The following is a 12,303-nucleotide window of genomic DNA, read 5'->3' as shown; positions in this document are numbered from 1 at the left end:
ATAAAAAAAACAGACTCTCTTTTATTTTTTTCTTTTGAATGCTTTTGCAGCGAGAGTGTGGAAGGTGGTGTTTCCTGTGGGAACAGCTTTGACTGAGGAGCTGTGCCTTTCGTTGGCCCAAGGAAAATGGAGTTCGATTTGACTGGATTACTGGTGTTAGAAAATCACCTGCTGGGCTTTGCGGTGTTGTGAAGCCCTTAGCAGGCAGTGCTGAACAAGGACTCACCTGTTAGGTGGCTCTTTGAGAAAAGTTTTTGAAAGTGGGGAAGCCCAGTTGTAGATTTAGCAGGTGACTCACAGGAAGGTGTGTCTGGCTAGGACACCTCTGTGGTAAAATTTCTGAGGCTGGCAGAAGCTGAGAACATCCGTGGTTTTCCAGCACAAGTTCAGAAAAGACATAACTGCATTCTTGTGCCTCAGAGTGGAGACAAATACATCATTTCGGAGGGAAGCTGGCCCTGGTCGGAGGCACCTCAGGTGTTCGTGTACCTGCCCCTGGGGATGGGAGTGCAGCAGTGGCTCCTGGAGCAAGCGAGGGCTTCAGCCCTTTCCCTCCTTCGCTGCCTTTCCCAAAGATAATGAAGCCACATTCTACAGCACACAAATGCAGACATAGGTTGAGCCTGTTGCTGCTGTCCTGGAGAGCATGGTGTTAGCCAAGCTCAGGGGCCTTGGGGATGTGACCTGGATGGAGCCGCCTCCATTTGCTCATTTCCTGTTGAGTTAATCACCCCAATCCTCCTTTGGGAGCCGGGGCAGACCCAGCAGTTGTGGACCAAGTGAGAGTTAATAAATCCAAAATGGACCCACTGGGGGTTTATTTTTAATTTCTTACAGAAATAGCAGGACAGCTGTTTTATTAGAGGTTTCCAACCACCCAGGTTACCTAAGGGTCCCCCACCCACCATGGCTACAGGTAATGTGGTGTTTCCTCTAGAATAAAGACTTGCTTCTCCCTGAAATCAAGGAGGACAGATGCCTGGACTGTGGTTCAGCAAGTTGTTTAATCCCGAGGCCCTGCACATCCTTAATCTATGATACGTGTCTAGATATGTTAAGAGGTTTGATATTAGTAAGCAGGGAGTGTCAAGGAGAAGATGTGTTCATTGGAGATACTGGTGCTAAACGTACGAGCGGTGCAGGCTGGGATCTTAAGGACCAGGACAGGTAGTGTGAGCTTCTGGGCATCCCTCTTGACAAATCCCGCTTCTTAGTTCCTTCTAGTGCTGTAAAATGGGCATTTAAATTCTCTGCCAGGTCAGCTATTCATCACAAACACATGAGACTTAATTGCAAGTTAATTTTCCCTAGATAATGTATATTTTTTTCTCAGTGTATGAAATCTAGAAGAACTTTCTGAGAACCAGCTGCAAATGAGTTGACTGTAATTAGTGTTCTGTCACTTAGGTGAGAAGTAACAGTTCATCAACTCTTAATTAGCTTAGACTTTTTTGAGATAACTTTCCACTTTTTGACAGAAAGATATACATCTTGTTTCTCCTGTAGTAGTACAAAGAAAGTCATTTTACTTTGAACTGACAAATTGGGCTGCGTTTGTTTGTGTTTTCTTCTTCCTGATGGTGAGTGCTAAGCTGCATGCCGTACCTGGATTGCTGAGCAATTTGTTCAGTTAGTGTCACTTGTCACAGAGAAAAGAGCACTGATTATACAAGAAAGAGAGTTTGAGCTCCATTTAATTAAATTTTGAATGGGTAACTGGCAGGGCTTGGACTGATACGTTAAGATACTGAGCAGCTTTTAGATATCTGATCAGCATCAGAGAAACTTTGTATTTGGTGCCTGTTGTAGGTGAATGCAATTTCTATTTGTTGTACAGGTAGGAAGGCTGTGGCAGCAGAAGAATGAAGCTACCTCAGATTAGTCACACCCAAAACAGGGTCCTGCCAGGAGTGGCCAAAATTTCCTAGAAGTGGGCGCACACGACTGTGATGCTGCGGACAGAGCCATGACCGTAGGAGGGGGTGCCTGAGCGCTTTGCAGAAGCAGAGCAGTCTGCGTAAAGGCCAGTAAATCAGAGTTACCAGGATGGATGCTGTCTCTGTGCCAGTAACACTTGCAAAGTTTTAATTACATAGAATCATGGAATCATTTGGGTTGGAAGAGAACCTTAAGAGGGAGTCCAACCATAACCTGAATCTAGCACTAAACCTTGTCCCTAGGAGCCTCATCTACACATATTTTAAACCCCTCCAGGGATGGTGACTCCACCGCTTCCCTGGGCAGCCTGTTCCAATGCTTCACAAGCCTTTCCGTGAAGAAATGTTTCCTAATATTGTACATAGTGTACAATTGCTCAGTGTAGATGAGGAAGGAAGGTTCTCACCTGTGTTAGCACCCTGCAGATCATAGTGATAATTTTGTTGCAACAAAAATTTGCTGTGTGCCACTGTCTTTGGAACTAGCGATGGCTGGACTGTTTGAGTAGGGGGAGATATGGACTCAAACAGGGTCCTTTGGCAGGGTGAGAGGCCCCAGGCTTTGCAGAAAGCTTGTCCTGCCCTGGGACCTGGCCAGCGGGGCCATGGCGACAGGGCAGGGGCTGAATCGCCCTTTGTCTTCAGATTCATGAGGAGAGGCTTTGATAAGCTCTGTTTGTATGTGCTGCAGGTGTTTCTTCTTACAAAACCAAGATCCTTTAGCAAAATATTATACTTTTTAATGGGATCAGCTTTAAATTTTTTTCCTGTCAGGAACCCGCCATCAGAAAGTCATTTAATAGGTGTCTTAGGTGCCATGTAGCAACATATTTGCACTGGTGTCTGTAGGAAGAAAGGGGGATTTAACACAGAAGATGGACAAACACATGAGGATCAGTCATTTTAGAGATGGAGGGAACCCAGTAGACATGTTCAGAGATACAAACTGCCAACGACGTCAGGTTGTGTAACAATAAATTTCTTCCAAAAGTACACTTGAAAACCACAGGTTTTATTCAACATTTTAGATAACATTTTTATTTTATGCGTAAGTGATTAAACCGAACTTCTGCTAAGACCTAGTTTAATCACGATTTTCTAAAAGCACTTAAATTTTAAACTATTAAGGAGTGCATTATTGTGGCTGGAGGAAGCCAGGCTATTAATGGTCATTAGGAGTTTGTTAAACTACAACAAGAAGTTTCAGTTTTAGCAGCCAGTGGTGCAGATGTAGAGGGTTTTTTCATTTGCTCTATATGCTTGTTGAGTTTTAGCTTAATTCAAATCTGAGAAGCCAATGAGAGGTTTTTAATGTAGAAAAGCTTGTATGGCCCTTCCAGACTGTGAATATAAACAAGAAGCATGGAAATAAGCTTTACTAGTTTAAAATTTTAGAGGTGTTTAATTGTAGTCAGCGCCATTCCATAAAAAAATACTTTGTTTTATAAAGCATTGTACATGCACTGTGCATTTTTCAGAAGCTTTTCTTTCTTTTCTTATATGCCTAGCACAGTGAAGTTAATTTATATACCTAAATACATGCTGTTTGATTTTAATTGAGTAACGGTTGCCCTCCAGCTAGAGCTTATCATACATCACCAAAAAACATAATAGTAATTTAGATTTAAATAATAGTATAATCAGGTTTGCTTCAAAAAGGTCCTAAAAAGTATAAATGTTATTGAAATGAAAAATATTATTTAAATAATTTTTCATCTCACTGACTTCAATGATGATTGAAGTTGCTTATGTAAATCAATAAATTGGATCAAATGGGTCCTGGGATGAGTTCCCTACTGCAGTCTCAAAGAGCTTGAAGGTGGCTGGCACTTGAGAGGGTGGAAATACCTAAAGATGTTGGTGAGGGAGAAGTTGAATCGGTCATCTTTATCTGCTGTATGTCGCAAGAGTCGCATTTCTGTCACTTGTGTGACCACTGAACCTGGGGTGTAAAACCATTTATTAATAGCTGTTTATACCTAAACAAAAGCAGGCTGCAAATCCGAATAAGCAAATGGGGTGAAAACCTCAAACATGATAATGCTGACCTCACCTCATAAACACTTGAGTGCAACCCTGTGTTTAAAAAAATAATATGTGCCTGTTGCAACATTTGGGACTCTGGTACAGGCTGTACGGGCTGTGTCTCAGAGCCAGGGCAGCTGCATGACTGGGGCTGATAGGGACATCTCTGAGAAGGATTGGCACCATCGCTGGTGGCAGCTCTGCTCCGTCTCACCGGGGATTTGCAAATGACACATCAGAAAACAAGCAGTGAAGTAGGAAAGCAAGATGGCTCAGACAAGCTGCAGTGATCTCTCCAAGGACAACTTCAAGTTGTGCAGTGGATGATGGTGGATTTGGATTGGTGGGGATGATGGCTAGTCAGAGTGAAGCCACGTCATCTTCAAGTGCATGTGCTGCCGCAAAGAACAGCTTGTGTCTGCAGGGACCTTGTCCCAGATGGCTGTGCTTTGTGATTTAGGCATGTGTGTTGTGTGATAGTAAGAGCAGGCGATGCTGGAGGAGTTCCAGTCTTTCACATGTTGATATGGAAGATTTCAGGTTGTCTTCTAGGTGAAATCTTTATCTTTGCTCTGGTGTGGCCACTGATATAGATACACTATCTATATCACTGTGGGATATACCTCCATTCCCTGAGCAGCATCCAGGCATGCTGGTGTGTTTACACTGTTTTCTAGTGATGTTTAACAAGTGTCAGCTTCTGTGCCAGAAGTGGCAGGTTCTTGATTCAGGATTGAGTGTCTCATGAGGCATTGGCTGACAATTGTGGCAAGTTACGGTATATGTGAGCAGTGCCACTTGATGTGTTCTGTAAAGAAAACCCAGGAGTAATACGATCGCACCTTATGCGCTCAGAGAAGAGCCTCGATTTTAGTTCTAAGTGAGGCTGCCAGAAGAGATGGAGAGGCCCAGATATGGTTCTTTGGCACTGGGAGTTCCTCCTTGAATCTTCTCAGCTAAGGCTCAAGACTGAGAGTGGGTAAGGGCGGTTGGAGGACAAGCTCTGTCAGGGCCCTTCCGTTTTCTCAGGGCATTTGGTTGTGCTGCCAAACAGCAGAGCCCATTGGAATCCTGCTTGTCTGACTGGTGCGTCACCATCTCCTTTTTCTTCTGTCTTCAGGCTATTTCCAGGATTTGTTGAACAAGTCAGAAAAGGCCCTTTATGAAGCTTTTCCAAGCATGTACGGAGAATTGTACACTCAAAACATGAAGGTCTTCAAGGACTTGTACAGCGAGCTACGCCGCTATTACCGGGGCTCCAACATCAACTTGGAAGAGGCCCTCAATGAGTTCTGGACACGCTTGCTGGAGCGGCTCTTCAAGCTGATGAATCCCCAGTACCATATCACAGATGAGTACCTGGACTGCATGGTGAAACACGCGGAGCAGCACAAACCCTTTGGGGAAGTTCCCAGGGACCTGAAGGTGAAGGCAACCCGAGCCTTCATCGCAGCACGTTCCTATGCACAGGGCTTTCTAGTGGGCAGCGACGTGGTCAAAAAGGTGTCTCAGGTATGTTGGGCTTCTTCCTTCTCCTCCATCCCCAGATTGGCAGGAGCTATTAACTACTGCTGTTGGAGAAAGGGGGCGTTATTTCCCCTTACAGTTTCATTACGAAGCACGCATGTCTTTTTCAGTTTTATAGAACAAACTGATTGAGGGTCATCCATCAGTGGAAGGGAGCAGCAAGCCTGGACTTCTACAGGCACTGGTAGTGCAAAAGCAGCACCCAAATCAGTCTTTACCTTGTTTTAACCTATGCAACAAGGAGATGTGGGTCGCCCAGGCTGTAAAGCCCTTCTGTTGCTTGCCAAGGTTCCTTGTGCTTCCCCAGCAGGGAAGTGGCATATGTCTGCATCACACTCCTGGATGGCGAGATGGTGTAGGATATGCAGAGCTGACTTGCCACGAGTGCTGGGAATACAGGCAGAGAGATGCGTTTCAGCAGTGGGTGATGGGATTGCTGCCTCTGTTTATGTAGCCGTGTATATTTGTACAGCTTCTGTTCACAGAGAGGGTGAGTTTGTAAAGTGCATTTGGATCTTCAGGGATGAGAGGTGCTATATAAATGTAAATTAAAATGACTGGATCCAGGGTTTCAGGAGGAAGGAAATTGTCTGTATTCTTTGCTGCAGAAGCAGCCTTTCAGCGCCAGAAGGTGGTGATTGTCCCGAAACAAGATATTCAGTCTTTTCACACAGGTAGCGAGGAGAAAATCCATACTAAAAAAATGACGTGCATACTGCATGTGGAGATGGCAATCAGCAGGTATGAGAATCAGGGCGTGATTAAACTGTGAATGTAAAAATAGGGAATAGCAATTAGTTTCCTCAGAAGGTAATACGTGGTAATGCGTAGCGGAGGACAGTACTATTTGATGCAACAAATCTAGACTTTGATCTCTGGAAGAAGCATTAATGTGGTAACGGTGACAAATGCTTTAATTTATCAATGTGGGACTATAAAACTGTTCAGCTACCCAAAAGCCCTTGTACATCTGTGATTCTGCGATCTCATTAACATCACTCTCTCCTGACACTTAAAATAGATAAAAGAGGAGAATGATGTAATTTCAGGGGGACCAAAATGAAATATTGTCATAAATCCTCTAAATGGCAGAGATTTCCAGCTCCATGTGAATGATTCTGCCTGTAGCCAAGTTTGGTGGGTGAAGCACACTGGTGGTGCACCTGCAGTTGTGGGATCAGTGGAAGGGAAGGACAGGACCTGAAATACCAACAGGCAGCATATTTTTCTCTCACCTTCACGAAGGCTTCTGACCCACTGAATTTTTATTCTGTTCCCCTCTCTGAATTTTCCTTCTTCTCTAGATATTGCTTATCAAACGGGATGTGGGGTGCATGACCAGTCACAGATCCTCCTCTTCCCTCTGCCTCCTCCCATGCTGTTTCTCCAGCATGGAGGGTCTTCCAGAAGGGTGCCAACAATTCCTGTCTCTACAAGAGCCCTCCCTGGGGTTACAGTTAATCCAGTGTGTTGCTTTTGTAGCACAATCTGCATGGAGTGAGTCGGGAAACCTCAGGAAAGCCTTCCTGATTTTGTAATGAAGGCCAAAACTTGCCCTTTTCCCCTGTCTTCAGGAATGGGTTTAGTACTTTAGGAAAGAGGAAGTGAGAACGCTGATGTGGGAAATCCATTTTATGGATGCTCTGGTAGCCCTCAGCTGTTTCTAAAATAAAAGGCCTGGTTTACCCACTTTACCAGATGTGGATTTACACTAGTGCCAAACGGATGTGAAGTGCTGAACTCTGCAGCTGGTCCTTTGACTTTAGTCTTTTTTCATGTTGCTTTATACTTAAAATGTTAGGAGAAAATGTATAAGACTTCTATGAAGATCAGAGTCTGGGATTCGACTTTCTTGTCAGCTGGTAGCAGCAGTATTTAAAAATAACTCTTTGAACTGAAATTTCTTGAGTGTTTTGGTCAGGAAGTCTGAGAAAGCCTGTTGAAATGGATACTTAGAAATAAATTGCCTAGCTATAACCTTCTGAAAAATTAGATTACTTCAGTTTTATTTATTTTCAAATCCCAGAAAAGCTACTGATTTCTATTAAAACCCTCCTAGTTTCAGCTCCTGAGACACTTCCAGGTCAGTATTTGTCACCTGTATCCTATCGCTGTGTCAGGTCCTGGTGCAGAGTCTGCATTACTGGGCATCCTAGAGAAAGACGGGTGCTGTTTGCCAGATTTTATGGCTGTCTTAAAATGGGGAAGAGCCTGTCTTGACTGAGCTACAGACAGGGCTTTTGTGCGATTTCTTTAATCCCTGCTGCCTCTTCGCTGTGCCCAAGGGATGTTTCTTCCCCAACCTCTGGCTGTCCAGTCGCTTCGGGCTGCCATTGGTTGGTGGGTGCAGGGTTGGGAACGGGACCGTGTGATGGGAGTAGGCGCTCTGCATCCTGCGGGGCATAAATATATTGAGGGCAGCAGGGGAGAAAATGGCAAAACCATTTCTCATCTTTACTGCCATCCTAGCTTTTAAGGCAAAAGTCACCCTGACAGACTGCAGGGTCTGACACCAAGATCTAAAGCTTCTAATGCTGCGGTTCCCTCCACCAGCCTGGCCACGGGCACAGGGGAGGCTGGTGTGGCTCCGGGCAGCCCAGGCAGAGCAGCAGGGTTGGGGATGGATTAGGATGCATTAGGAGTTATTGATATGCCACGTGTGGGTGAAGGTGTTTGGGCAGCATCTCTGCCTTCACATTCAGGTTGTGTGTTTCTGTAGCTATTCTTTTAGCACAAATTGCAAGTTTTCATTTAAGTTGCACCATGCCAAGTGCATTTTTCATTGTCGGTGTGAAGCAGCAGCTACCAAATCAGCAGCAACCACAAAATCCCTAGTGAAGGGCGGTCAGAGAAGTTGCACTCCAGTGATGCACACCTCCTGCTGCGTGCCAGGGCAAGAGAGGATAAATATCCGGGTTTTGTTTGGGACCCTTTCCTTGGTTGTGAGATTGGCAGCTGCCCAAAAATAGCAATTGCTGCAGCTCTGAGCTTTATGTGAACAGGTGAATGCCTTGTGTTGGGAGACGTGCTGCCTGCCAGCTGCTGCTCAGCGATCCACACTTGGTGCAAGCAATTGCTGTGTTCAACCATGAGGGCAAGAACATGTTCTAGGGAATATGTGGTGCAGCCAAGTTGAAATACTGGGAGCAGGGAGGGGAAGCAAGACTGAAATGGTAAAAATGGCAAGGGCTGAGAGGTAATCCTGTATAAAGCAAAAAATCCTCAGAGAGATGCAGCATGGACTATCCTGTCTGGTTTGGTTATTTATCACTCACATTATGATACTGTTCATGCATCTTAGTCTTAGGGACAGGTATCAGAGGTGATCCTGTCTGCACCAGGACACCCAAAAAGGGCAGTGAGACTGTGCAGGGGTCCTTCTGGCCTCCTGCATCTCAGTGCTGTGCCCATGCTGCACCGCCAGGCGGGCAGGAGAGTGGCGCCATGCACAGGAAATGTGGATTTTGCCCATCAGTCAAAAAGTGAGTTATTAGGACAATATTTACTTTGCTGGATTTTTGTTGCTGCTTGCTCCAGAATTTTAAGTCTCCCCATGGTAGTGGGGATTGATGTGAAGCAACACCAGCTACATAAGGAAGAAACACTTACTTAAATAGTTGGTTTTAGTATTTGTTTGCATTTTCTTTTCTCAGTAGGTGTTTTTAAGGCAGATTCTCATTTGATTTTGACACAAAATATGATGATTTTCTTTACTAATTTTAGGCTTTTTCACTAAATCCTGTATGTCATTTTACCGATGAAGTTTGTCTATCAGTACATTTTCATTTAAGCAATACTGTGTCTCACAATACATTTCAGCCTTATTTTTTTAAACTTTTATGTTCATATAAGGTAAATGGCAGCTTTCCTGTTTCCCATATGAGTAATTTTTAAACACATGGTGGGTCAAGCTGCATTTGGATGGAAGCTGAATTCCAATTAAAAAAGCCCCAAAATAGAATTTTTATAAGTGGTTTTAACAATTAAATGAATGTGCTGGATACATATGGAAGAAAATGTTTATCTAAACATGCTTTACATTTCCAAGAAGTCAATAATGTAACAAAGACAGTATGGTCATTCCTGGTCCTTTTGTGCTTTAAGGTTGTAGCCATCTCTCATACCCCACTTTTTTCCGTAGCTTGGAAGAACGGAGTTGACTTTCGTCTTCAGCTTCCAGTTGCTTTTTTTGGGTCAGCTAGGCATAAAATTGATCTGACTGAATAAAATTAAGTGAATAATATAATCTCTTTTCACAAACATACAAAGCCACTGTGCTAGAGAACAGCTTGAGTGCAATGAATTCCTGTCCCATGTACTCGGTAACACACCTCCATCCTATCAGTGGCTTATCTTTATTCAGAGCATCAGCAGCAAGTATGTACAACCATAAATAACATTTTATTTCATATATAGGATTTCACTTTTGTAATAAAACTAAGCATTTATGTAAATTGTCCTCCCCCTGATCCTGAAAAGACGTTAGCGTTTGTAAATGGATGTTACAAAAATGTTATTCCATGGCACTGGTGATTGGCAGTAACCTCGTATCACATTTATTTCCTTCTCACTGGCTGTTATCCACCTCTCGCTCAGCTTTTGCACGGCAGAGATATGTGTTCCTGTGTTATGAAAATGACTTGACGGCAGGACACTGTTGTGCAGGGACAAGCTTCACCCCAAGGAGCCATAAGGTGCCTCAGTAAATTCTCTCTCCATCTGGGAGAAGCTCTCATCTGGGACCTGCTCCCACCAGGGAGGTGGCATTTTCCTTCAGGGAGATCATCTGTTTGCTCATGTGGGGTTTAATAAGTCTCTCGTGTTCAGACTGCAGTCACCTGTACCTAGAGACAGCTCTACAGGGCTTGGTAAGAGATGGTTCACACAGGAGTTCAGCCTCAGATCTGGCTTTAACAAACCGAGGGGAGGTGATGTGAGACAGAGCCCTGCAGGGTCCCCACCTGGGACACAGGTCGGGGGAAGGAGTGGGTCCCACAGGAGCTGGAGTCACCCACAGGGATGGAATGCAGCTCACCACAGCCAAATACAAACAACTGCTGGAGCTTTGCAGGTCTGGCTGTGTTCAGGACTGAAATCCCAGGATCTGAGAAACCTATGGCACTTTTGACACCTCTGCCTGTGAAAACCAGCTTAGACTACAAGCTGAAACAAGGTCTTGCACCTTCAGGGACTAGTTCCTGCAGCAGCTCCTGCACTCACTCCCTCCTGCCTGCGCACAGCCCCTGGCACAGCCACCGAGATTTGCCTGCTGCCGGGCACCGCAGGGCTGCGGGTGCAGACGGTTTCCAGCACCACTGTATGGAAAGTAGGGAAAGAGTTTTGCAATAAAGTTGGAATTTGTTTGGACAGATTCAAATCGAGCTGGATGGGTAGCATGCAGTGTTGAACACATCCTTCTGTATTTCAGATATTACTTGCCAGTATTTCTATCTGTTATTATGTTTAAATCACAACGCTTCAGAGATAAAAACCCATAGGTGTTCTGAATATAATAGAAATAATGCAGGCAAGCAGATATATGTCTCCCATATTTACCTGGTGGTTAAAAGTCAATTGAATCTAGTTTTCAAAGGACTGAAAATTGTACCAGCTGGAAATAATTGCATCGGATGAACAGAGCAGGGAGTGTGTTGAATAGGCAAGTGGTGGCTTGCCGTATTTTCCTCCAGAGGGAGAGGAGTGTGACAGCAGTCTCTATCCACATGAATCTTCCTTATTTTAATATCTGAAGGCAGTGAGGCACTAGGCAGGAATCCCAGGTGCAGATCCTTCAGGTCAGCTGTGGGTCCTGCCCTCATGTCCTTCGCAGGCTGTGCTGCTTCTGGGGCCATTGGCATTGCTGGCTGCAGAGAGAGCCAGGGCTGACTCTACTCTGTGTTTCCCTGCCTCAGTTTGGCTGGGTTACCCTAGCCTTCTTTTTTTTCTTTTTTTTTTTTTTTTCTTTTTTTTTTTTTTTTTTTGTTGTAAAATGGTCGTTTGGATGCTGGGCTGGCAGGGATGGACCCAAGCAGCCTGTCGAGCCTCAGGCTTCACACCAGCTCTGGTCTGATGGAGTGCGAAGGGCACAGATTTGGCATCAGGCTCTGTCCTCTCTGTCCCTCACCCTGTGTTGAGCTGACTGCAGCGAGGTGAGAGCAAGAGGATCCCCCAAACTGCGGGGTCATCTGTGTCCTGCCCCTGCCACCAGACCCCAGCACAGCCACCACCCTGCGTGGTGCGCCTGCCCCCGCTTGCTTTCTGATCCCTCACAGGGGTGTGGAAACATGCTTGATGTATCTTGAATGATGGGCTTGGTGAGGCTTAAAACTCACTGTGCTCCGAGGACTCATGGCTGAGCATTTGTGGAAGGAAGGTGCAAAATAATGACTGAAGTGATTATACAATTCATTAGACTTTGAAAGAATCATATTTCTGTCAGCCCCGCAGCTGTTTCTCTTAAGAGTTTTATTCTGAAAGATTGGAAAGCTTGGTTCATTTAACACATGTCAAGGTGCTAATTACATCAAGGCTGGCATAAACATGCACAAGGCAGATGCTGACCATGTGGCGGGAGAGCGGGGGTCTGCTCTTCATACCGGCTCCTCCATGCCAGGAGACGGCTGGGAGCACCTGCAGCTCCCATTTCTTTCACTGGGGAAATGGATGCTGATGACCTGGTGCACAGAGCAGCCATGGCGCTGATTTCCAGTTTGCACACGTGGAAATGCAAAGAGCAGCATAGCCCTGCTTTTTTTTTTTTTTGGTTGTGGGATTTGAGGTTCCTTCCATGAGGAGACTGTAAAAATGAAAGGTT

At 44.9% G+C, this 12,303-nt stretch overlaps 1 protein-coding gene across 1 annotated transcript in view; it reads left to right on the top strand.

The window, feature by feature from the left end:
• Positions 1 to 12,303, top strand: part of GPC1 (glypican 1) — a 203,132-nt gene that overhangs the window by 169,542 nt on the left and 21,287 nt on the right. The window contains exon 3 of the mRNA XM_065074306.1: positions 5,083 to 5,474. Within this exon, the coding sequence (XP_064930378.1) occupies positions 5,083 to 5,474 (392 nt within the window). The remainder of the gene's footprint in view (positions 1 to 5,082; positions 5,475 to 12,303) is intronic.

This window comes from Columba livia, chromosome 9 (genome assembly GCF_036013475.1).
Source record: "Columba livia isolate bColLiv1 breed racing homer chromosome 9, bColLiv1.pat.W.v2, whole genome shotgun sequence".
Taxonomy (NCBI): domain Eukaryota; kingdom Metazoa; phylum Chordata; class Aves; order Columbiformes; family Columbidae; genus Columba; species Columba livia.
Note: the sequence above shows the minus strand (reverse complement) of the source record. Positions and strands in the feature narration are given on the sequence as shown.